Here is a 26,749-nt window from a genome sequence, read left to right as displayed (position 1 = left end):
GTTTCTGGTGCTGTGTGTGCAGAAAACTGTGAAAAATATTCCCACCTGATTCTCCTGAAATTATCGAGTTCATGTGTAAAAATGGCTCATCAGTGAAGATGTGTGCTAAGAGTCCAAATTTACCTTTCACATCTTGGGAGGTGTTGAAGATCTAATTTAGTGAAGCATCTATGGCAGGAGGTTCCCACTAGATAAATATAATAAAACACCCACACATTTTCTTCATTCCACGTTCCTGTGATAACCCTCAAAATGTGTTGTTTAAATGAGCTGCCTGTCTTGATAAATCTCTCTTACTAATGTTTCCTGTCTTTCTCTGGCTGTAGAGAGGCTGCAATATTAATGCTTAAGTTGTTTTAAAACCAAAAAATCAATTCCTATGCAGTGTGAACAAAACTGTCATACCTTCAGTGCAATGTCACCACTTGGAAATCGCAAGCCGGTATTTAAATGTGTCTCCAAGCTTTATCTCACCCTCGGCTTTGTGACAGTCTGCTTGTCACCTTGGCAGTTGTCATGCATCAAACGAACAGGAACATGTTGAAAGCCCAAGAGGATTTGACATGGCAATTATTCTCACTGTCATACACTTCAAGTATATTGTACAGGCAGCTTGTGCTTTTACACCTATTGAAGCGTATAAAGCAGCTTTTGCGACGAATTGTTTTTTTGTTTCTTTTTGGGGGGGGGGGGGGGTCCCTCTCTTTCCATCAACATGTGCAAATATTGCATTGATCTTACTAGGATGAAGTTTTGATTAGATGGGCTTAAAGCGAAGCATGAAAGGCTTATCACTAATACCAGATTTTCAAAGCCACAGAGATTCAAATGTATGCTGCCATCATCTGAAAGTGTTGCACATCTTCAGACAGTTAATCAGGTTTACAAAGGCTGCTGACCCACTGAAGGCATTTTATTTTTCATAAGCCCTTTACTCTCCAGTAACAATACAGATTATTTTCCCCATTATTTGATTCTTTAAAACGGCAAGAAAAGGTCTCATCATTTCCTAAATCCCCCTGTAGCACACATTTCGTGTGATGTGCAAAAGGTACCACTAATATTCTGGTGCATTTAGTGCTTAATCAGATTTTAATCTCAATTGTGATTCTGGCTTCCAACGATTATGCAAGCAAAATAATTGGTATAAAGTGATTACCGACTTGATTTCACTTTAATTGAGTGAAAAGGTGTGTCATGAATCAAGCGCACACCTCTCCCTTACAGCGGTGTGTTTTTGCTGCTCCCTGAAAGCCCAGATTCATTTGCTGTTTGGCTAAGCTGAAGCCAAGGTGAGTAATGTGGGATTTATACTTCAGCTTTAAACCCTTCAGAAATCCTCCATCGTAGCCAAATAACATCCGTCCGACTGTGATTTGTGATTGGCCTGTTCGGTACCGTAGTGTCCTCCAGCACACTTCTTCTGCTGCTGCCATTTTTTTTCTTTTTTAAATCCGCTAAGAGAATTTATAAACTCAAGGAAAGCTATTCCACCCCCAGCTAGTGTTTTGGCACAGAAAATCCAGAACAACACAGGCGTTGTGATGGTTACATCGTAGGCTCTGCATTAGGCTCGAGGCGGGGATTATACTGCGGCGCGAGCGTAGACAGCTGCACCCACCACGGACGAGTAGTCATTTGTGTTGCGCTCCTTCTAAGGCTGTAAGGACGCATGTGGAGTTGGTCAATCGTCGTCGTAGTGTAGACTCCACGGGACTACACTACGACGAGTCATAAAAAATGGGCAGGTGTGCAGACATCTGCAGAAATCACTGCACTTGCCATCTGACAAAATTTACATCATGTGAGCCCAAGCACACACTAGCATACTCATGAACATGGAAATTATAGCCAAGTGAAGCATTTGTCAACAAGATCCAAGTAGTAAAGTTTTTGCAGTTGAACCCTTGGAAGGACTGTCGTCTGCCTGCAGCTGTCTTTGTTTCTGGATCTTTCGGCGTCTCTTACCCAGTCCACTTTTGGTAGTACACGATACTTAGCTTGGCTTCAGCTTGTTGTCACTCTTTTCCCCCAAGGCACTCAAGCCCATTGCTGCCTTAGGCTCTGTTCGCCCTCATCTGCTCCCACAGTGGAGACAGGCTGGCAGGGATCAGCATTTGCCCTTGCAATAGGGGATTTTCTGTGAAAAACACCCACTAGTCAACTCCCTTTTAGGACAAACCTGTGTCCTCCACGCCTGCCTCCTTTTTTTTCTTTTTTCTTCAATTGAATTATATTTTAACGTTCAAGGAAACATACAGTAGAAACATGTGTTTTTAACATGAAATAACTGCATGTCTTTTAAGCTAATGAGAAGGTGATCATTATTTTGCTTATGATCAGCAGCTTTACTAGTGAGTGGGTTAGGGCTGCCACGATTTGTCGACTAGTCACGATTACGTCGACTATCAAAATCGTCGACGACTGATTTAATAGTCGACGTGTCGTTTGAAGCTTTGTAAGATCGCAAAAGACGCAGGAATAATAGCAGGATTTAAGAGTGTAATAACGGACTGAAACAGAAGATGGCAGCACAGCATGTACAAGGATGCCAGCTGCCGTTAAACCCCGAAGAAGAAGAAGCAGCTGTGTCCCAGAATTCATAGCGCGGCCCAGCTTAGTTTCCAACAATGGCGGTAGCTAGTTAGTTTTAATATTACTCTTATTATTCTTTCTGGGTCACAAAATAAACGTTTAACATATTTTCAGGCGAGAATGTAGCTGTGTAAACCTCAAATATCGGCTCAGTTTATCAGGACACCACATATTTTTCAAAAGCGCTCCGACGTTTTCGGAGACGTCTGTTACCCACTAGCTCGATAGCTAGCCGGGGGCTAGGTCACTAGCCCCGTGAGAACACCGGACTCCCGGCAAATTGTTTTCAAACCCACCGCCGTCTTTCGCGACTCAGGTTAAATATATATGAGTCACTTAGATAAATTAAAAATGTTGTTGTTTGGCTTTTTTTTTTTTTTTTTTTTTTTTTTTTTTTTTGTTCCTGAGTAAATCGGTTTGGCTGAGATTAAAGTTATAGTTTTTACACAGCTGAATAAACGTCAAGCAGACAGCTGATTATCAGAAGTGTGAGATGCTGGAGAATATACTCCAGTGTCCTGTTATATTTTAGATAGCAAGGAGTTTATTAAACTTTACCGAAACAATCTGCAAATTTCATTAAAATTGAATAAACTATCATCTTGTCTTTATTTTTAGTTAGCACCTTAAAAGCTTAAAGCTGTAAGCTAATGATAGTTATATAAGAGCAGATGCTGCTGGTGCAATAAGCTGTAGTTTTACGTCCAGTGGATGATGATCTGATTAGTCGACTAATCGCATAAATAATCGGTGACTAGTCGACTATCAAAATAATCGTTTGTGGCAGCCCTAGAGTGGGTGTCACGTGTCCTGCCTCCTGCACGCTCAGTCCAGGTAATTACCTCATCCAAACCACAGAGTATTTTCAGCAGTGCAAACTCATCTGAGGCAGGCTATTTCCTGCTTTGTGAAAAAATGGCAAATGTGGAAAATATCCTGACTTAATTCTCCATAAACTGTCCGAAATTCATGTGCGAAAATGGCTTTTGGCACAAAACACAGAAAATATAGGAATCCCCACAATCTTAAGAAGTGAAAACCAATGAATACCTGTCATTTTCAATGGACTGTGTGACTAAGAACTAAAAAGCGTGAATTGTTTTCCATCTCTGCCTGAATATTACAAGTTTGAGCTACAGCTAAAGACGTTAAAACATAATGCCCGTCCAAGGCTGCAGGAACAAAGTGGAATCATTTTTATCAGCTTTATCTGCTAAATCCCTTTTCATCATCATCCCCCATCTTCCTCTTCTGCTCTGTTTCTTTAAAATACTCTGGCCAAAAACACTCTGTTCTGCTTCTCAGCTTATTCCCTGACCGATCCCTTCTTCATTTCTATCAAATCATGAGTTGTTACTACTCAGCACAGCAACATTTCAAAGAAAAATCCAACCGGGGTCCAAAACCTGCTGGTCTGGACACTGTGCCATTTCATCTCACAGTCAGTCAAACAAAAACTTCCATTACACCCTCGGAGGAGTGATAGCCAAATAGTGCTCAGCTGCTTGAAACGTTAATATTAAAAGCCAGCTTTTTGTGTTAGCTCATCCACACTCAGAAACAGCTGCTATTGTTCAGCAATCACGGCTGAATAATCCGTTGCTGAAGAGCTAGACATACCAATTTCTCCTCCTGAAGCAAATCGAATAGATTAAAAGCAGGGCAGCCACAACCTACGGTGCACTTTGAGTAACAAGTTCAGCTCTCTTTTCTGTCAGGACGCATTCAGGGAAATGTAGGAAACCACTAACTGAAGTAGATAAGGTTGAGGGAAGCTTAATTAAAAAGTAGTTTAAAACAGAACAGCTTCTGTGCCGATTTTGCCGATTATAAACTAAGAGCACTTAAACAGTGTAAAAACACCCACAGTTAGTACACATTAGTACTGTTTAGTAATTATTCTTTTAACCAGATTTCTTAAAATGTTCTTGCTGCTTAAGTATCAGTTTAACAGTATGTCTGTGTTTATGCAGTACATCATAAAAGACGTCATAAAAGCAAAATCTAGGAAACCATTTGTTAACCAGACGGCGGGCTAGGTTAGAGACTGAGAGCCACTGCCAGTCCAACAGCTAGAGATTGCTAACCTATTCCTAGAGCTCCTTGCCACCCCTATTGTGATTTACAGTTTCATTATGTATTTAAAATGCTGATGGAGTAGACTAGTCGCACACAACCGACCCCAACGTAGGCCTGGGCATAAAGAACCATACCTGCTATGACCAGGTCCCTCCTATATTTTCAGATCATCTCCCTGCACTTTGCTCTTTCTCATGGTAAACTCTCAAAATTTGTTTGGCCATAAAGCCTTATTAGGAGTATTTTTATGAGTAACTTAACTTACAAAAATAGGTGCACGTGTTTATCTATGAAAGTCACCGCACTACACATAATTACAAATAATCTCTCAGCGCAACCTGGCAATGCACACCCTGATTCCAGGGGTCTGTGTGTGTGTGTCTGTGTGTGTTCTCTACACCGGCAAACACATCAGTTATATGCTCGCTACCTCAGCAGCTGTTGTTGATTCACTACATCAGATGTCTTTACTATTAGAGGAAGACTTTAAAATACACTCAAATGAACGATTAAAATTAATGTCGTCCTTCAGTCTCAACAGAATCTTTCTGTAGAGCCAGCTGTGCAACATAGGAGGTAGGACTGTCTATAAAGATAATAAAAATATATGGTTTACACAGTTTGTTATGTTAAGCAAACAAAGACACTAAAGCAAAGTTTTCCTGGCTTTTCCTGCTTGCTTACTTAAGAAAAGTTTATGTACCGTAATTGTCGGGCTATAAGCCGCTACTTTTTGCACAAGCTTTGAACCCTGCGGCTTTTAGTCAGGTGCGGCTTTTCTATGGATCGTCCATGAGCGGATTTGTTTTGTTTGTTCCGCTGTTGTACGGCACTACGTTGCCTGGCGGAAGGATCGGGGTTCAAGAGTGGTATTTTGATCACATGTCCATCCGCCAGGCAACGTAGTGCCGTACGAAGTAGCGCGAAAAACAAACTTCAAAGTAGCGCTACGCGTTCAGCTGGAGGCGTGGATGATGAGCGGCGATAAACTTGCGAAAAGCAAGTTATGCTCAACTCCACCGGTGGATTCTGACAGCGTGGAAAAGTGTGAAAACATCCACGATCACCAACGGATTTCGAAGGGCTGGACTGCTGCATGATGGAGAGGAGGACACCGCCACGGCCCTTCTGAGGGTGTTCGACTCCGACACTGACAACGAGGATTTCTTTGGTTGGTTTTGAAAGTGACAACGAAGGAGAGAAGCGGAGAGTGGATGACGAAGCCATCCTGAACCTGTTCGTTTCCTGGAGAAGAGGACTTTGGTGGTTTTAGTGCGCAGGAAGAAGAGGAAGATGGTGGTGAATGACTGACTTTTCTTCTTGTTAAAGCTGTGTCACTGCACCTCAGCCTAAAAGGTAGTCTGAATCTATTTTTCTGGTGTGCTGTAGGTTATTGTTATGTACTACATTTGTTACTCATCTATGAAGCACAGTACATGTTTTGTACTTGTAATTACCGGTACTTGTACATATACCTAAAAAGTTATGCAAATATGTACCCATAACTTGTTTTTCAAAATATTAATAAAAGGGGTGTGTCTCCAAACAGCCGTCTCTTTCCTGACAATTCCCTTTGTGCATATTCTTTTACATATGATAAGTCAACATTGAAACACCTGCGGCTTTTAGTCAGGTGCGGCTAATGTATGTACAAAACAGGATTTTCCCCTGATTTTAGCTTGTGCGGCTAATATTCAGGTGCGCTCTGTAGTCCGGGAAATACGGTATGTCCCTCATGTTTCTTCACTTTTTTTTTTTTTTTTTTTTTTTGTTATAAACAAAATGTTAAAAATGAATAAATCCTGATAATTTTCCTTCTGTGAAAGGTGGAATGTCATGGAATGTTAAATTACTCCTTTTATATTCGGATTAATATTCTTGCTGCAGCTTTGTTTCCAATTATACCAACAAGTATAACTGATAATTATAACAAAACATCTGCTATTCTTAAATGTTAAAACTTCAGCTACTTTCTTGTTATGCAGGTTTTACACTGTTTTCTGACACATTCAAGACTAGATTAACGAAAAGGTTATCACTAGGTTAGTAAAAAAAAAAAAAATCCCGTCTTGCAGGCCTTGTTTGCTGCTTGCTTGGAGCGTCAGCTAGCTGCCTCACGTCTTTCTTCCTTTTGTTTGGGTTTGAATTACAGATGTATTACATGGCTGACCTTTGGAGCAAATGGTCTTCTTTGGTCTATGCATTTCCTTTTGTGTTGACATGATTCCAGAACTAAGCTGTCACTGCTTGACGATATCGGGCAAGCTGTTAGAAAAATGTCCCTTTCGCACTGCATCACATGCTTGCTGGCTCACAGCCTTAACACGAGTACGCACCTCCATCATCATCAAGACTCTCACAGAAATGAGGCTGCTGTTCTTGTAGGTTCTGACCTCTAATTCTCTTCTCGTCTTGGTGTCTGAGGTGGCTGTGCATTGGTTTTGTGCCGTGCCCCTCGGGGGATTATGTGTGAGTGACACAGCCAGCATAATTTTTCATGGCGTTAACATTAAGCACAGCAGGGAGGGCTTATCAATATTCATTAAGGGGCGGAGGGACCAGAGGAAAAGAGACCGGGGTGGGCTCCAGGAATACCTCCCGGGTGTTTGAACTGATAAACGTATTGTGTCTGGAAGCATCAGTGAATTATTATTGGTGTGATTTTAGTGCTATGATGTGCAGCAGATAAACAAGCACCTTTTCTGTGCTTCAAGGTGTTTCCACTGCTTACCTTTATGAAGTGTTTCTTCACTGTGTCAGCCGCCCAAATACAGAGACAGGCTGGATGACCGAGGAAAAAAGACATATACACACACACACACCATCTGTCACTGGGGTCGGTCATTCACTCTGTGATGGATTTGTTGTATTTCTGTGCTAATTTTGCATGCAGATTGTTTTTTTTTTTTATGTAGATACACTTGCGTTATTTGCATCCTCCGGTCAAAAAAAAATACATCATCCTTTTTGCGGGTTTTCTTTGATGTTCACTTCACTGTGGAAACTGATGCACGTGCTGAATTTCTCACCTTCATCTGCCATTTATACTGGTGTGATGCACGTGAAAATAGGTACACTGAAAATAGGCTTGTCTGTGAAATGGGAGACATCTCGAGCTCAAGTGTCAGTTAAAAGTATCGCGATTGATGGAATTTGTTGTTTAGAAAAATATAGAGCACAGTTTTCCACAGTTCTGTCTTCGGGTGTTTTTCCTTTCTGTCTAACCAGCAGTCTTGAATAAAAGGCTATTTAATGCACAGCAAACTGAAAAAGTTTATTTTTATATGTCACCAAATGTTATCGACTTTATGTCCTCTGGTCATCGTGTTTTCTGTGCGAACACAGCTGTAGATTCTCCACTTCTGCTTTGTTTTTTATTCGGTTTCTTTTCCAATAACAGTCACTGACAGTAGTCACAATTTATGTTTTTAATAAAACATTGGCAGTTAAAAAACAAACTTTTCTTTCACTTAACTGAATGTCTAAATAAATCGCTTTCTGAAATGTTGGAGCAATCTCCTTTCATATGTCAGCTCTGTAATTACACCTCCAAAACACTGGTTAGTGGCAGTCTTGGTAGATGTTTCATCTTTTTATTGTTTTCTGTCTGAGAGAATAATCTTCTGTTATCAGTTTCCTAGTGGAAAAGTTCATTGACCGTTAACCATCGAGCACAAGCGTTTTTCATCTCGTACCAGCTCGGGCAGACTCCGGGTCAGTGGTCTTGGAGTACAGCTGGTGATGCCTGCATGGCAGTTCAGTTGTAGGCTGTCTACAGGATGAGAACCTTAACCTGCAGGGATGAGAACCACTTGCCTCATAATCTGTGCGGTTTGATTATTTATTTAAGGGAGTGTGTATGCACCTACATGTACATCATGTTGACACAAACTGAACATCATGTGGTCCAGACTGTATAATCTGTTGCTCATATGCACAAATGAACCAAGTGCTCTCAAAGACTATCAGAAAAATGAAAGATATCTTAAGTGTGCATCCGTTTTCGTGTCCCTACATAAAAGCTCCTGAAACGAATAGTTTTTCCAGCCAAACAAATCTGTCCTGTTTTTTTTCTCCTCACAAAAAGTTTAATGTGCGAAGGTAATAAGTTGTTTCCTATAGATTGCAGCTAACATATGCTCTCCCTCTGACACAAGCCACAGTTTAATTCATCCTTAATGTTTTCCACTACGGCACTTGTTTGACAGTGAACATGGTCCGCCTTGATTCATGTGTGTCATTGAATTCTCAATGTCCTCATTTGTGAGGTAGTTTTCTGGCAAACATTTGTCCGCAGTGTTATTAATGGGTTTGCGGGGAAGTCGAGCATGAAGCATGGAGTGTGGACATTTTGTGGTGGATTGTTGCCATTACAGCGCCGCTTTCACACAAGCAGTTTAGGTCATTGAGAATGACTGAATGGTAATCTGAGGCTGGCAAGTAAGCAAACAGAAGGAATCTTTTGGCAAGCGAACAAATACTGTAACTCACAAGTAAACAGTTGCTCTTAGATCCCATTACCCTTCTGACTGGGATCTTAAAAAGTAATAGATTTCCCCCTGAAGTCACAAATCACAGCTCCTGCCAAGAAGCTTTAAAGTGTCTTAATGACATATTTGTGGTCTCTGGGATGAAATGTTAACACTCTTAACGTTCTGTTGTAAGTGATGAAAAGAAATGAATAATAACCAGGGAATAAAAACGTGCAGCTTAAAAAAAATAAAATAAATAAAAAATCTTGATACGTTTCTCTACCTGCAAACCTTGGGGCTAACACGGTGTCCGGGGAATAGACCAGAGAAATATCGGGCTGTGTAGCAGATGTGGCAGCTCAGCTTGTTCTGATCACTGACCTTTTTGGTAATAAGTCCACTCCCTCAGCCAGGAGACTAAATGGCTGCCCAGAGTAGCTTTGTGGAGGGTGCAGAGAGGCTGAAGAGACGGCTCCAATTACAGCTGAACAGACTTTAGTGGATGGCTGTAAAATGAAGAGTATTAACATTGCACACTTGACTAATTTAGTTCATAAATTGCAAGAGGGTGCAGTTTTGTCTCGGAGGCAAATCTGTTTTTTAGGCAGTTTTCTTTCCTGAAGCAGTGTTCCTGCAAGTCCCTGCCCAGGCAACCAGTTTGCATGTCAGCACAAATTCTAGCTTATTTTATTCAAGCAGAGCAAACGTTTATAATTACCCCATGATAGAGTTCCATGCTCATAAAGCAATTATAAAAAGCTTCTGTACACACCAGTTATGATTTAGATCTCGGCATGTTCTTTGAATTTTATTTATTTTTGCCAAATTGTGCACATTTGGTTTGTCGGGCCTCATTTTAGGGAACCGAAGTTTCTCCTTAATAGATCAGTCACCCTTCACTTTAGGTACACAGCATGTTCTTTGTCGACTAAGTGGTATTTTTATGACTCGTATGGCTCTATGCTGTCGTTTATGCAAAGCATGTGTGCGTTATGCTAATGATATGCTCTGCTTTATACATTTTTAGCTTGAGGCAAACATTTGCACTGCACCAGATGCTGGCAGCAAGCAGCAGGAACATGGAGAGGGAAAATGCTTACCACACTGAATTCTGTGTCGTACCTCAGAAGCATTGTGAAGAGATCAGATCCTCTGTTTATTTACAGCTTTGTGAACATGGGAAGAAAAATGCACATTTATTAAGAACAAAATAAATCTGTTTTTATGACTAGTAAAACCAAAGATAAGATTCTATGCAAGTCCTGCAATCTGCTGTAAATTGCCTTTTTTGTTTTTTTGTTGTTTTGTTTTTTTTTTACCAATTCCTATCATCACTAAGTGTTTATTCTATTACTTCCAAAGTATATATCCCCAAGGCTTTTACTGTAAAGGAAAAGACAGGAAGAAGCTCTAGCTGCACATGTGTAGAGCAAACGGGCTTTCTAGTCCAGATCTGGCTCATTTCCCTTAAGCAGCCTTGCTTATGATTGGCTGCCGCTCACAAATGGAGGGTTTTATTTCCAGTGGGTGAGGTTTCTCTGCTAGCAATCAGAGCTGTACTTTTAGGAAAAAATAATTAAAAAAAAAAAAAAAATTTGCTCTTGAAAACACGAAATAAAACAATAAGTTAAAGGTTTGATTTCTATGCGAGTGCTGTTTGTGATATATTCTAAATAGCCTTTTTCTTCACAGTAATTGAAATACAGCTGCATGAACATGACAGACTTTTTAAGTAAAAGGCCTCTCTCATAAAGTATACTTCCTCAGTTCAACACTCACAACAGTGTGTATTGATTGAACCGAGCGCACACACAGTCGTCTCCCTGTGGGAATCAAACTGTATTATTCCCTTCGACTTGGAAACGCATGCATCCACCTACTCAACCATTTCCCTTGTTGCTGTATAAACCTTCCGGTCAGTAATTGCAGTATTCATTGTACAGACTAACAAAAAAAGGCTCGATTTAAAAAAAACAAACCATGTCATTTGAGACAATAAAGACGAGAGAACAGAGGAAGGAGGTGTCACCCCGGCTGTCGAGCTGCACAGTAATTGGTCTTGGGGCTCTTTCACGGTTGGGGGGAAAGAAGATTGCTTCATTATAGTTCCTCTTCTGATAACCGCCACAGCCGCTGATAGAAAAGAAGATCTTAACTGAATGGCGGTGCTGTTAGGGGGGGAAAAAGTGCCTGTGGGGAATGAACTGGAATGGCGAATAATACAGATAATAGCTTTATTTGTGCTTAGCGGTATTCACAAGCTCCAAAACATACTGATTCACATTCAATTACGAGTTTACCTCCCTGTTTTATTTATCAGCCCCTTGGTGCAGTTTGTGGCTCAGACAGCTATTTACCTGCCGCTGTAAACAGCTCTGTGTGTGACAGTCTGCTTCTGGAGCTCTCTGTTTTTGCTCTTTGTTTTGCTCACACACAGCATCACGTTTGATTATGTTTGCATGTTTCTGTCGGTGACCTTTTAGATTATGTGCAAGCAATATTGGATCCAACAGCATCTTTTCAGTGTCACACTCCCTCACCCTTTTTACGCTTTAAAGGTGGCGGTGTAGTTTCTCGTTTCGGTGAGAGTGCCAGCTGTGGTTAGCTTGAAGTCATCGGCTTCCTGTAGAGACCAGTTTATACAGTGGTTAGAGGGAAATAAAATCCATAGAAACCTTTAATAAAATTCCTGCAGCTCACAGCTGTACGTCTATATGTTCTGTATATAAACAGTCATATTTTCAGAAAAACATTTCCAGAGTTGTTGAAGATATTAGTGACTGGGGAGCTAAATTCATCCATGTCTTTTTAATATAAAAATCAGCTGCAAATGCTGGGAAAAAATTCTCGAAATATGTTGAAACATCCTTTCATGAGGAAAAAAGCTGAAGACCAGCACTGAGGCCCAGAAATTTCACAGATTGCTCAACTTTTCACATAGTTGGTTAAAGGGGTTCTATTATTATATCTATTTCCAGCTCCATATTTTTATTGTTGTAGTTTTGCATAATTCAGTCAAAAATCATCCCAGATTGTCACATGGTTTATTTTGTAGTGAGCTTTGAAGTTTTGTTCTGTGTGTGTTTTTGTGTGTAAATTTAAACAGCTCCCGTCACCACTGTCCTTTAAAATTTGTAGTAAATAATGTTTACATTAAGAGTAGTGTTAGTGTATAGAAACAAACGTGGACACTACAAAGTAAGATGGCTTTCCATTGCCAGACGCCTTCTTGGATGCATCTTGTGTTGGGATTCTCCTCCTTCTGACGCTCAGTTTACTTCAGCTGCACTCTGTTTTATCAAAATACCAGTATTCGTGTGGGGCTTGGCCCTAAACATGCAGGTGAGGACTCGGTAAAAAGAATAGTTAAAGCTTTGAGCCACTCACCTGCAGCAGTTATGCACTTGCTTAGATAACATCTACCCTTCTCGTTCCACATAATATAGACTCCTAGTGGCAACTGTCATCACCACAGCAGGCAGAAAATAAGCTTTCTGTTGTTGTTGTTAAATTTTGTGCCACAAGAATACCAATGGTGGGTTTTTAACAGAAGAGGCGTTTGCACCGGCGCATACCATTTGTAAATCTGGCCCTGTGTCTCAGCGGCTTGGGAACGCCTCGTTGTTCTCCAGAAGAGCTGCAGGAGGAGTCTCAGCTTAAACTGCTACCCCCACAACCCAGATAAGTGGCAGATGATGAATGTTTAGCATGAACAGTATATATGACAGGATCAAATTAAAGCATAATAGTTCCCCTTTAATCTGATGGCTGTTCACATGCAGATTTATTTGATTATGTTCTGTTGACTGCAGCCTATGCACTGGACAGTCTGGCTTTAACATGGTGAGACCAGTAAAGAAGCTGTCTTTGAAGCCTTAGCGCTGTATTTGTTGGATGTGTTTCAGTGATGGTGAAGAGGGAATTTGTGTATTGTTTGTCTTAAAGTCTGTTTCAGAAAGACTCCATCACCACCACGCAGTCCTTTTGGCACACATGGCGGATGTTCTTGCTGTTTCCCTGCAGCTGCGCTTTTCACTCGTGCATTCTTTAATAGTGGTTGCTTGCAGTGTTTTCTTTGATGTAGAAAAACGTAAGTTTATTCTGGTCTGACATTTCAGTTTGTTCCAGAGCATCCTCAAGTGGTATCTGATGTTTATCAATTCCCTCTTTAAGAGTCTAAGAGAAGCTTTTTCCTGTAAACATGATCAGAGCAGATAATTTTACATCTGCTTAGAAATTCAGAAGCATGTCTCATGACCAACAGTCTTTCATCAACTTAACCTGATCCCTGTTGGCTCTAGGTGACAATAACCATGAGATAGGTCAGCGATGTTGCAAAGATTAGTCCTGCTCTCATGCTTTAAGATAAAGGTTATCTTTTGCCATTGGCACCTATCTGTAGATTGCTCCGTCTATGAGGTGTGGTAGTGTGGGTGATTAAATGTGTGAAGGACTCTCTGGTTGCGCAGGCCGAGCCGTACCATGGGAAAGAAAGGTCATTTAATATATATGGAAATGTTACGGCTGGCTGTGATTATGTGGCGCAGCTTGGATAGTTTTTAGGAACTGAGAGTGAAAGGTAAAAATGACGAGGCAGGCCTGTTGTACAGTGTACTCTTTATACGCCACAAAGAAACTGAAACCTCAAGACGGTTTGCAGAGGAAAAGGAAACTGTCCATTTTTATTTTCTCCCAGCTTTCAGTTCACTTGAGGATTTTCGTTGAGGCAAAATACTGAAGGCCGGTGTGAGGGGTCATTAAGTTGAACATCCTCACAGGCAACGCTGTCATGAATTCGTTGCAGGTTTCATACACGCAGAAGTCGTAAGCTCTTCTACAGATCACCCAGCTGAGGCGAATGTGAGAACACTGAGTTTTCTTACAAGGTCCATGGAAACCTCATTGAGTGTTGAAGCAGACTATTTCCTGCTGTGCTACATCTGAAAACAGACAACTGTGGAAAATATCCTGACCTGAGAAAATGACCAGAGGTTTGTGTGTGTGTGTGAAAACGGCTTTGGTATTGTGCTCATTGTTGAGGTCAGTGTGAGATTTGATTACTCGCTCCTTCTCACAGACACTGCCAGCATAAAAACATGACTGAATCGTGTCAACTACACAGCCTTCTGCTGCTAATATTAGCCATGCTCAACAAATCATCCTGTATGCCTTTTACAGGAGATTTATGTGAAGGTTAAATAAATTTCTTATTTCAACAAACAAATATCTAAAAATGGAGCAAAGAGAAGCAAAAATGATGGCGTGAAGAGGGTTGTTTATTAAGGGGTTAGGGCCAGGGTAGGCTGTGTTTTTGATCATGAGGTCCATGTCAGAGGACATGGGCCTTGGCCAGATGGTGAATTCACAGAAAAGATGCCTCAGAATAACTGTGGGGTAGTGGTATCCGTCATATGTCACCAAAAGAGGTGAAAGGCCCTGAGTAATTAGGACAAAGACAGAAACCTTTTTGGTATATGAATCTCACTGAATAAGGGCTCTGTTTTACTCATTTTGTCTGGAGCTGAACTAAGCAGTAAGTGAGTTTAGGTTTCCTGTAAAGGAAAGAGGTGTGTTTGTTTTGTAACCAAAGCAAAACAAGAGAGCTGTGTCCCAAAAGTGGAAGCGGCCTATATAACACCTCATTTTTAATTCACGTCACTGGAAGACAGAAATTTGATGTAAAATAAAATGTTTTTAATAACACAACACTCATGTATGTATATTTAACCACATCCATTAGATTTTGGTGCTGTTTTTTCTGTTCTGTTTTAATCAACTACTAAATTAGTCACCAGGAAAGTCCCTCATTCATCCCTAAAATAAATGTCCGGAGAAAGAATGAACCAAAAAGCAGAAGCGGGATGAATCTGTGTTGAAACGTCATATTGGGGCTCTGCTGTGTAGGAAGCAGCACAGCTGTCAAAGTGGGTTCCTCCGTGATCATAATCTCTGAGGACAAGGCAGTGGCAAGTTTCTCACAGACACCCGCACACTAATGCATCCCAGACCCCTCAAACAAATGACCCAAATACTACATCGAGGCGTTTGGCTGACAGTGCACTGCAGATGTAGCGTGTTATTGACCACAGATTATTGTTATTTCAGCCTGTAACAAAGCCTTTAAACAGCACTGTTAAGGTGGTGAACCCAGACAGAAGCAGCTCTGCACACTTACATGACGTAAGTGTGCAGAGCTGCTTCTGTCTGCCTGAAGAGAGGATTGTTTTCCCACAGAGGCAGAGAAAGACAGAAGGGACGGAGAATATTTATGACTGTCACTCCCCATTTCAGGGTTGGTTGTAAGATTATTGCGGGTTAGCTTTTTTTCAGTTTCACAATTTCACTTGATTATTTATTTATTTTTATTTTTTTTGCCAAGGCACCAGCCAAGCATGATCACACAGAATCCAAAATCTTAAGTAAATATGTAAAATATTATGTTTTTTCAAAAAAGATTTTAATTACATTTACTTTAAAACAAAAGCCTCACAGCAAGAAGCTCCTGGGTTTGAACCACCATCTGTCCGGGGCCTTTCGTTGTGGAGTTCACATGCTCTCCCTGTGCATGTGTGGGCTCTCTCTGGGCGCTCTGGCTTCCTCCCACAGTCCAAAGACATGCAGTTAGTGGAGTTATGTTAACTGGTAATTCTAAATTGCCCGCATGTGTGATTGTGAATGCCAATGGTTGTCTGTCTCTTTGTTAGTCCTGCGACATGCTGCAAACCTGTCCACGGTATACCCCACCTCTCACCCAGTGGCAGCTGGGATAGGCTCCAGCCCCCACCCCTCTCCATTAGGATAAGAGGAACATGCATGGATGAATGCAAGGAGGGGAAAAAAAACACCCGACTACAACGATTGCACTGAAATTTGTTTGTGATCAAATTATTATGGAGTCCCAGGTTTTTAGACTGGTAACACATAATTCAATCAAACAGATCTTATTTTTTTTAATATATATTTTTTGAAACAAAAGAATTCTTTGAGCTATCAAAATGTTTTTTCTTTTCTTTAATTCTTTTATACATAGAAAGCAAGGATGCATGGAGACCATAAAACACATCTACAAGCATGTGTGCGTATTGAAAAGACTGAGCCCAGGCAGCTTCTGTTTTTCCCAGCAGCAGTGAAGATGACACTGCGGTAAATTATGGTGAAGCTGGAGCCTCTCTGATATGCACACAGCGAGAAGCAAAGCGGAAGCTTCGTGATTGGATGGAGTGAAAGAAAATGGAGTTGCTTTGGAGGCGACAGTGACAGCTCTTGCTGCTGTAATCGCTATCACAATAGAATTTGAAGAAAAAGTGATCGTTTTGAACAAACCCGCATGCACTGTGGGTTAGTTTTCACAGTGACAAAGCTATAGAAGAAGTCTGAATAAAGGCTGCCTGGTTGTACATAAACTGCTAGCTTACTTTATTTAAATTTTTTCCTGTAAATTTTGCTCAAAGCTGGCAGCAGCGAGACCCTCTTTGTTGCGGGGTTTGACTAAAGGCTAGATTAATTGCAGAGCTTATTATTATGCAAACACATTTTTTGACTATTAATTTAAAATGGACTATTAAAATTACTACATAGTCATATTGTGGTGTTGCTGCCACAGTCTGATGTAGTGGGCAGAGGGCGAGCCTTCCTCAGTGTGTCGCACCCTCTCTGTGGTCATTAGGAGTTAGGTATAGGGCTGCCACAAACGATTATTTTGATAGTCGACTAGTCACCGATTATTTATGCGATTAGTCACTAATCAGATCATCATCCACTGGACGTAAAACTACAGCTTATTGCACCAGCAGCATCTGCTCTTATATAACTATCATTAGCTTACAGCTTTAAGCTTTTAAGGTGCTAACTAAAAATAAAGACAAGATGATAGTTTATTCAATTTTAATGAAATTTGCAGATTGTTTCGGTAAAGTTTAATAAACTCCTTGCTATCTAAAATATAACAGGACACCGGAGTATATTCTCCAGCATCTCACACTTCTGATAATCAGCTGTCTGCTTGACATTTATTCAGCTGTGTAAAAACTATAACTTTAATCTCAGCCAAACCGATTTACTCAGGAACAAAAAAAAAAAAAAAAAAAAAGCCAAACAACAACATTTTTAATTGATCTAAGTGACTCGTATATATTTAACCTGAGTCGCGAAAGACGGCGGTGGGTTTGAAAAACAATTTGCCGGGAGTCCGGTGTTCTCACGGCGCTAGTGACCTAGCCCCCGGCTAGCTATCGAGCTAGTGGGTAACAGACGTCTCCGAAAAGTCGGAGCGCTTTTGAAAATATGTGGTGTCCTGATAAACTGAGCCGATATTTGAGGTTTACACAGCTACATTCTCGCCTGAAAATATGTTAAACGTTTATTTTGTGACCCAGAAAGAATAATAAGAGTAATATTAAAACTAACTAGCTACCGCCATTGTTGGAAACTAAGCTGGGCCGCGCTATGAATTCTGGGACACAGCTGCTTCTTCTTCTTCGGGGTTTAACGGCAGCTGGCATCCTTGTACATGCTGTGCTGCCATCTTCTGTTTCAGTCCGTTATTACACTCTTAAGTCCTGCTATTATTCCTGCGTCTTTTGCGATCTTACAAAGTTTCAAACGACACGTCGACTATTAAATCAGTCGTCGACGATTTTGATAGTCGACGTAATCGTGACTAGTCGACAAATCGTGGCAGCCCTAGTTAGGTATTGTTTATACTTCCTAATAATTCTCTGATGAACAAATCCAGGTGACTTAGTGGTATTTTGATCCTTAGTGGTGTTGCTGCTGTTGTTATGGAGCACTTTTTTAAATATATATAATGTCTCTAAGTCATCGTTGGGGTTTTAACTGACAGTTGCTACATCCGAAGCCAGTGTTGAACTCTAATAAAATAAAAATGGTAAATGGCCTGCATTTGTATAGTGCTTTACTTAGTCCCTAAGGACCCCAAAGTGCTTTACGCTACATTCAGTCAAAATAGAAATATCTTGGTCACTTGAGGTTTTAAAGGTGTATTTGCTGTGTTGTAACTCAAATATTGCCTTGGTTATCTGCTAACTACTCTATAATGTGTGGAACACAGAAAGTCAGGCATTTTAACTGATCACCACAACAGCCTGGTGAAGGAAATCTCTTACAAACACTTAAAATCGTGCATCTGCAGATGAACTGAACCAACTCGAACTTTATGACGGCTGCAGCGCTCAAATCTCCCAAAACTAATAGCCTCTGAGAGAGAGACTGTCAGATCCTGAATGAGCTGGCCTTCAACCAGCTGCAACAAAGCACCATGGGAGCGCCGGAGCCGGTGGGGGGAGGAGGTCTCCAAGCAACAGCCAGTGGTGGCATGCACATTCAGCTATTGACTTAGCCTTTATCCACAGCCCTTGTGCGGTTGTCAGCTCCCCTACAGCAATCTCGCTGCTGAGCGCGCACCTCTGCCGTGCCCTATCATCACTATCTTTCCTTCATGTCTGAGTTATTATCGCCACTACAATCTCATCACCCTCAAAAGAAGTGAGCATCTCCTTCTATTGGGGATGCCAGAGAATGAAATAGTCACCTCTTTTATTCACCGCGGTGACACAGAAGCTTTTGAATAGATGTGATAAAAGTGTTACCTTGATATGTGAGTGTGTCTGTGTGTATGTAGCACAGAAATGTAAGCTAAAGAGTCACAGAAGGAAGATATCCTCAAGCAAGAAAAATAAGCTGTCTTTGTGGTTCTTTCCCAGCAGGAAATGCAGAGTAATGTTGAGCCAGTGAGTGGCTCAGCTCACTCGTCCACATTTGAAAAGAACTAAATCATTTATTTATCAGTCAGATTTACACTAAAAGGCCTGCGTTTGAAAGCCATACCCACTCACAGATAAAGGTGGGTGTATGCTTGGAATAAGCTAGATGTTATAAAGCATCATTTGACAACATCTGAAGGTTGTTTTGAACAGTTGTTCAGACTAAAGGATGAGGTAAAAACCTGCTGTTAACAGCGAATGAGGCACAAAATGAGTTCACATAAAGGCAGGCGCTGACATAACGACTGCGGTGCCAGTTATGACAACATGTCCGGACCAATTTGGACCGAGTCTTTTCCAGGGTGGCTCAGCTTGTGTTCACATTCAGCGGACAAACTAACCAACATCAGCAGCCACGCAAAGAATTTTTCATTTTTTAACTAAATTTTATCATTCTTTTTTGTTTTTAAGTTAATCAAATCATTTGATTACAGATCAAATACATTTTCAAATCCACTTGTGAATAACCCTTTCAAATAGTTTTCCGTGTTTTCAAAAAAGATCCAACCTCCAGTCCATCGTAGTATGTTAGCCTTCCACGTAGTCTCAGGCTACGTGGAGTATTTCAGACATCCTTCTCCCAGCAGAACTTTTGAGTTCCCCCCTCTAGATGAGCGTGCATCCTAACTTGATGGCCAGACCAGCAGTAGCAGTTCAGCTGTTCTCCCTATCTCTACCCTACACTGGAAACTCATTTCAGCTGCTTGTTTTCGCAAACTTGCTCTTTTAGATCTCATGACCACGGGAGGGTTGGAATAGGGATGGTAAAGCCTTTTGGCTCAGCTCTCTCTTCACAACAACAGTCTGGTGCAACGCCTACATTACTGCAGGACTTCCCAGGATACTTGAACTCCCTCGCTTGGGGCAGCCTTTCTTCCCCCAACCCAGAGAACCATAGCCTTCTGCTCCTCAGGCCTGAAACCCGTCCAATTCAGTTACTCGCCGGTAGATTTCACTCATGACTCAATTGAATTAGATTCTCACAGTCTGGACACTCTGCTCAGTCAGCTGTGATTCTCCCTGTTCTGTACAGGCTGCACTGCTGTTTTTTTCACTTATCTGCTCTGGCTCAACATGCTATCCCCGACCACAACTCCTCCCTCTTTATATTTATCTGTTAAAAAAATCAAGCTAGCATTTGGTCATCATATAACATGCATATCAAAATGACAGCATTTAAGTAGCAGGAACTGGAAATGCACAGGAGGAAATGATGGTACCAAACCAGCCAATCACAGCTGTTCTTTCCTACATTGATTTTGAGAGGTGCTCATCGGGTTTCAGTGTAGGATTTTAACTTTTTCCTTCAAAATGCCAGTGGATTCAATTGACCCGCTTGTTCTAGTGTTGCCCATGTTTGACATTTCTTACTCTTATGATTGACATGTTACACTAAACAGATCTGCTGTCCTGAAAGCTCTAGTCCACTAGTTCTCTGCTCTGATTTAACTTCTCTTTAGAAGGGATAGTTGGATGAGAGGAGCAGTTCATAATGTGTGTTTTTCCTCACTGTATATTGTTATGACAGGCCCAAACTGCTGGCTATCAGATGTCAACATCTGTCTCTGTGTGCCTGTAAATCCTTCTTCTTTGTGCTCACTGCCTACAGTGGCTTTAGCTGTTGTGCTCAGTCCGAACGTTTGTTTGGAGGCGAAACGAAGCCTGAAATTTTGGGGTTATTTGGTGTCTTTTCAGCATATTTAGACAGCACTGTTTGTGCCTGCCAAAACAAACTAAACCAGTGTTGTAACACTCCACGGTTTAAATGGACCCTCTTACCACCCGTGTGCTGTTTAACACCACCTGTGTCCTTTATGCGACAATCACTCATCCAGCAGTCACCGTGCACTGTTTTAGATATCACACTTTAAAGTTTACAGATACAAATGACTAAAACCACGATTCTTTTCAAAGTCAGATTGTTTTATTATTATATCAAGTGTATTCTGCTGTAATTCCCCAGAGAATAAGTAGTCATAATGAGCTAATTAAAGAAGGCTTAAGAGACGGGCAGTGTAAAAGTAGATTAGTGGAAATTTGTGTGTGTTGACACTGGAAGGAAGAAGGAAATGTCTCAAGTCTGATTTCTATTTACGGAGAATGATCTATTGTCAGGGGCATGCTTGGAGCCAGATGCTGCTTTTAACAGTTTAACGTTGGAGGCTGTTGCAGAGTCTCTTCCAGGAAATATCTCTCAAGCTCTTGGTTTAAATAAAAGTGCTCTCACAGCCCTGTGTGCCTGCGCTTCATATGCACACATTTGTTAGCACATCTGCCAGACGCTAAGGTTTGGCATTAAACACCATCCCTGGTAATTACATGAAATAGGAGGGATTGTTCATTGTCCCGGGCTTTGTGATCTGGACATTGTCCTGGTCTCTAAATGGCTCTGTGCCAGATCAGGGTCTTATTGTAGACAATGGTGGTTGGGGGGAAGGAAGCCCTTAATATGGAAATGGTATTAATTACGGCGCCTATACAACAGATGTGACCTTCAATCTCTGCGCGACATAAATACTCCTCTAATGAAGACAAAAACAGCATGAATATTTAATCATTTTGCACCAGTTGGGCTTTTTAAATATCTCATGTAAAAGTCTTTAAGGTCATATTTGTCTTTTTTTTTTTTTTCTTTTTTGTCATTTTTCAACAAAAAATAGAACAAATAAATCCCACAATCATGGCCGTCAGTGGTAAAATGAAATGCGTATGGTGTCGGGACTAAAAGTGAAGGGCACACATTCAACAACGGAAAAGAAAACGTGACAGAAAAAGTGCTGGAATGTGTAAAAAATCTGGACACAAAGTACACCAGATTGTAGTGGAATTAAATGCTTTATATATTAGAATATACACCTAAATATAAGATTTACAGATGCAGAATCAAACACAAATATTTTTGTTCTGTGTACCTCAGTGAGGCAGTTTTCACTTGCTCAAAGTTTAAATCGAATGAATGGTAGAAAACGAACTCTGCTAATATTCATTTATTTATGAGAATATGTTTTATGACCCATGAGCTTTACTCGAGTGGGTGGCCCCACTATCAAGAAAATCTCCACACTCTCATTTTCAAAATTCAGTCTGCTAACCAGTCAGCCCCGGCCCTTCTCTCTCTTCATGTTTCCCTACGGGTGGGCTCATTTCCAGCTCCACCGTCTTGGGCTACTTGTGGTGACGGCACTACTTGTTCTGTTATGGAGATTTGCTGTGAGCTGGTGGTCCGCTCTAACCAGAGCTTACAGCAGGTGGAGAGCTGGCTGAAGTGGCCACAAGGCTACAGAGCAGAACGAGGACTACCATCACAAACTGCTGTTCAAGATGTGGAGTACAAGTCTGTCCACAGGAAGAGAAACAAAATGAAGAGAGGCGATAACCTGCTCTTTTTTTTTTTTATTGTCAGAGTGTATATATTATGATTTATTAATGTATTTAAGTGTGGGTGCACCTCCTTTCATGCTCACACACACGCGCTCCCTGCCCAAGCTTCATGTTTTATTGATGATTATAGCGGTGGTTTAGTTTTCCTTTTAGGAGAACTAAACAATCATATTCTGGGCCCGTGTGCGTAACACTCATATCCAGAGATCTGCTCCATTAGTTCTTCCTAAAAAACAAAATAAAACTAAACAATAAAACTAAACCTGCAGAAAAAAATCATTGCATTTCATTTCAGTCGGATACGATATCCAGTGTTTTTCCCAGCTTTCCCCAGATGTGTGTAGTTGTGTAGTCTGAGAGAATATCAATTCTTCCATTTCACACGTTTCCTGAAGTATTTTTATCTATTCAGGGAGAGCTGCAGAGTCTTTATGCAACTGTTTCTTAGTTATTGCTTTATCTGTCTTATTTTTAGAGCCCAGTTGGCACATTTTCCAAAAAAGTGTCACCAAAATGAATCTGTGAGCTGATTATTGAGCTTATCTCTGTTACCACATCAACCAGTGAGAAGAAACCACAGGACAAAACCAAAGAGCACTCTCTCTAACACTGGCCATTACTGTTTTGTTTTTTTGTTTGTTTTGTTTTGTTTTTTGGAGCATTAAAGCCTTTTTGCAGATGAATTATTTCCATGTACACGTGCGTTGCTGGTCTTCTTCTGTTAGCTTTTTGTGTGTCTTTCATTTATTGAGGTCTCATGCTCATGCAGTATCATTAGTGTGTGTCAGTTTTTCAGAAATGCTTCACTTCCTCGACCCCCCAGTGGCAAGAAATCCAATCTTCTGATCAAAAATTTGAAATATGGTGTAAATCCTTCAAAAATAGCCTTGAACTAAAAAACCCTCAACCCTCCATGGCTTCAGCATTCCCCAAATCTCCATCATTAACTTGTCAGAAGCAGGCATTTCACCGCCTCAGCTGCCGCCCCAAATCTCTATCAGCCCGCTGGCAGTATGAACACCAGGATGTCGATTTCAATGCTCCGTGCTGATTAACATATTAACCAATCTTTTGTTTCAATTTTCCAGCGCCGGCCCCAAAGGAGACAACATCTACGAGTGGAGGTCGACCATCCTGGGGCCACCGGGCTCAGTGTACGAGGGAGGGGTCTTCTTCCTGGACATCGCCTTCACACCAGACTACCCTTTCAAACCCCCCAAGGTCAGCAGTCAGAAGACGCAATTGTTTAGTCGTTTGGATTTTTTAGCAGCGGGCCAAATATTAACTACACACTGCACAGACTCTGGACGGACTGTGGGGGTGTGGAGGATATATCTGGCTCATTTCTTAATCTGGAAACCAATGATTAGCCTGCAGCAGTGCACAAAGCATGACCACATATTTCCTTTCATAATAAAAGCGCATTCGTGTGATATTTTCACAGCAGTAAGGTAAAGACCAACATCTGAACCTGCAATTCCCAAATGTAGACACCCACATCCCATTTTCAAATCTGAAAAGTAAGTTTCCTTTGTTTTGTTTTCGCTGGTTGATTCTCCAGTAAGAGCTTAACTTCTGCTCTATTTGACTTCCTTTGGTGTTCAACATCAAACATGTTGTTTGAGGAATAAGTGCTGCAGTTGAGTTGAATATTTGACCCGTCCTGTTTTCACTGTATAAAGGACTCCCATTCTTGTAATATGTGGCGTTGTCTGCAGAGTACTTTTAGTGATGTCAAGTTGACGGCATTTACTGAACATGCAGACTGTTGGGGACGATCTCCTTTAGTCTGTAGTGCTCCCGATTATACTTTCACTTGGCCTTCATTCACCCCCACCCCCACCCCCACTCTCCATGTTAGTTACGTGCACCCCTCCCCGTGCTCCCTCACCCTCTTCTCTCCCTCTTCCTCGCTCTTTGTGCCATGTAACCACCAACTCTGTGTTTGACAGCAGACTCAAACAAACCCAGCTTTCTGTAGCCAGAGGGAGCTCGAGTGTTTCCGCCCCCTTCAATACCGCCAACCCCTCCAACACACTGTGATCTACAGCCAGCCCCCCCCCCCCCCCCCCCCCCACACACACACACGTCTGCAGAAACACTTTCACATCTGAGGCTTTACAAGAAAATAAAAAAAGTCAACCTAACAAGTTCACCAGGTGGATGTGTTTGTGTTTCTGAGCCAGGAAAGAGGAGCGCTGTGTCCGCAGAGGCGGTGGGGGTGGGAGGGGTTGGTTATTTATAACGTCCTGCCTTGTGTGTGATTTTCAGCGCTGGCCCCAAAGGAGGGGATAGGTTGGGGGGGGGTGCCAGCGCTCATTAGATGTTTCCTCTGGAGGGTCAGGGTCAGGAGGGCCAGATGTTCATGATTGGAGAAGCAGAGGTGTCAAGTGTCCGGACCATACAGATGTCAAGCTCGAATCTGAGCGAGACGGCAGACATAAACAGCTCTGTGTTTGGAGGCTGTTAGCTGAGAGGGCGTGTTATGCAGTCTGTGGTTGCAGGAGCCTGTTTGCTGAGACAGGTAAGCTGATCAACTCTCAATGTGCTCGGTTGTTTTTACACCATGCTGCCCTCTGTTGGCCAGCCAGTTTCAGCAAAAATATAAAAATGTGAAAAATTCCAGAGGATAAAACCAAAAATAATCATGTTCACAATAATAAAAAACAGCTGTTTTAGATTAACTGTGTATTTATGGCTCAGTATTGATCCAGAAACTGTGACAAATAGTGCAGAATGGCCCTCAGTGAAGCGATCAGGCAGACCCATTATACTAGGCCTGATGCTGATACATCGGTGTTAATGTGAGTAACAGAGAAAAGCTTTTAAGCTGCCCTCCTCTGTCTCACCTGTTATTATCACTGAAAGTATCAGACTACATGGTAACATATTCTTTTTTTAAGATCTTTTATTTTATCCCACTTACAGCTAACATGCTGGTTTTACAGGCTTAATCATTTGTTGCCCTTTTTACTCGTCTTCTGCTGGGTGGTGGCTTTCAGTGTTGGTTGAGTGTTAGTGTTTATGGAATTAAAACAGACTTCCACTTATCTGGATCCAGGTGCCGGGGGGTGGGAGGTTAACAGTGTAGGCAGAGATGTCTTGATGCATGCTCAATCATCCAGGTAAGTAAATCTCCAAAAGTTGATTCTACTCATCTGGACGTAGCGTTTTGTGGGAGAAACGTTTCGTCACTCAGCCAAGTGACTTCTTCAGTCCCAGCTGACTGCAGGTTTCCCCAACCTTATAAACAGTACATTTGCATAATGACTGAAACCAGCCCAGTGAAGGAACAATGGGCTGGGAGGTCAGTGCCTTAATCTTAATTGTGTAGGCAGAGATGCCTTCCCAATGCCACTGCTTTTAGTTTCTCTGGAGAAGAGACAGAGGTGTTCCCAGGGAAGCCAAGGTCCTGGTTCTGCCCCAGGGTCTCCTCCCAGTTGGTGTTGCACAAAGCATCTCACCAAGCTGGCATCCAGGAAGCATCCTGATCAGAAGCTGGAACCATTTTAATTGGATCCTTTTGGAGGAGTAGCGGCTCTACTCAGAGTCCCTCTTGCATGACCGAGCTCCTCGTCCTGTCTCTAAGGGGAGCTCTTTCATAGGTAGCTCATTTCCACCCCTTGTACCCGGAGTCTTATTCTTTTCTCCCCAGAGCTCACAGTGATATTTGAGGGTGGTTACATAGAGCAGCCAGTAAATCAACAGCTCTTCCTTGACAATCAGCTCTGGATTCACCTGGTATGATGTCCACAAGGCAAAGGGAAAAAGGGATCTCATGTTTTGTTTAATGCAGAGATCACCAAATAAAAACATAAACAACACTGATGGGAAAATCTCAAATATTTCTCTTATTTTCTTTTTTAAAGCCCTTCTTCTCTAAAGTGCATTTGTCTTTGTGTCTGCAGGTAACTTTCCGTACCAGGATCTATCACTGCAACATCAACAGTCAGGGGGTGATCTGCCTGGACATCCTGAAGGACAACTGGAGCCCCGCCCTCACCATCTCCAAGGTGTTGCTGTCCATCTGCTCCCTGCTCACAGACTGTAACCCAGGTATCTGTTTAATGCTGTTTGTTATGGCCAGAGACTTTTTAATGTAGGTAACTGTTCTGTCTTCATTTCCTTCTTTCTGTCCTTTGAATGCAGTGTTTGTTTTTACTTAACTCTGATGTGAAATGTGGTCTTATGTTTCCAGAATGCTAACTATTCCTGTGTATTAAGGAAACCACAGCCAATTCAAGCCCTCATTGTTTCCCCAAGGCCGTCAGATGCTGACAGATATTTGGCACAATTAGAAGCTTAAAGTTGTAAATACCAAAACCACATTTCGCACCAGGAAAGAACAACTGACCCACAGTCTTATAAGAAAAAACACAATGTCATGTTAAAAAGCAAACCAAAAAAAACACTGGGCTGTTATTAGCTTTGTGGCTTCAG

General features: G+C 41.6%; 1 protein-coding gene across 2 annotated transcripts in view; it reads left to right on the top strand.

Annotated features, from left to right (window-relative positions):
- Window positions 1–26,749, top strand: part of LOC146564822 (ubiquitin-conjugating enzyme E2 E2) — a 37,282-nt gene that overhangs the window by 7,603 nt on the left and 2,930 nt on the right. For both annotated transcript variants that reach the window (XM_085292588.1, XM_085292587.1), the window contains exons 4-5: window positions 23,398–23,530; window positions 26,218–26,365. In XM_085292588.1, the coding sequence (XP_085148714.1) occupies window positions 23,398–23,530; window positions 26,218–26,365 (281 nt within the window). The remainder of the gene's footprint in view (window positions 1–23,397; window positions 23,531–26,217; window positions 26,366–26,749) is intronic.

Source organism: Mchenga conophoros, linkage group LG11 (genome assembly GCF_057382185.1).
Source record: "Mchenga conophoros isolate Kocher_MC1m ecotype Shallow Benthic linkage group LG11, M_conophoros_male_GT1.1, whole genome shotgun sequence".
NCBI lineage: Eukaryota > Metazoa > Chordata > Actinopteri > Cichliformes > Cichlidae > Mchenga > Mchenga conophoros.
This window is presented reverse-complemented; position numbering and strand designations above follow the sequence as displayed.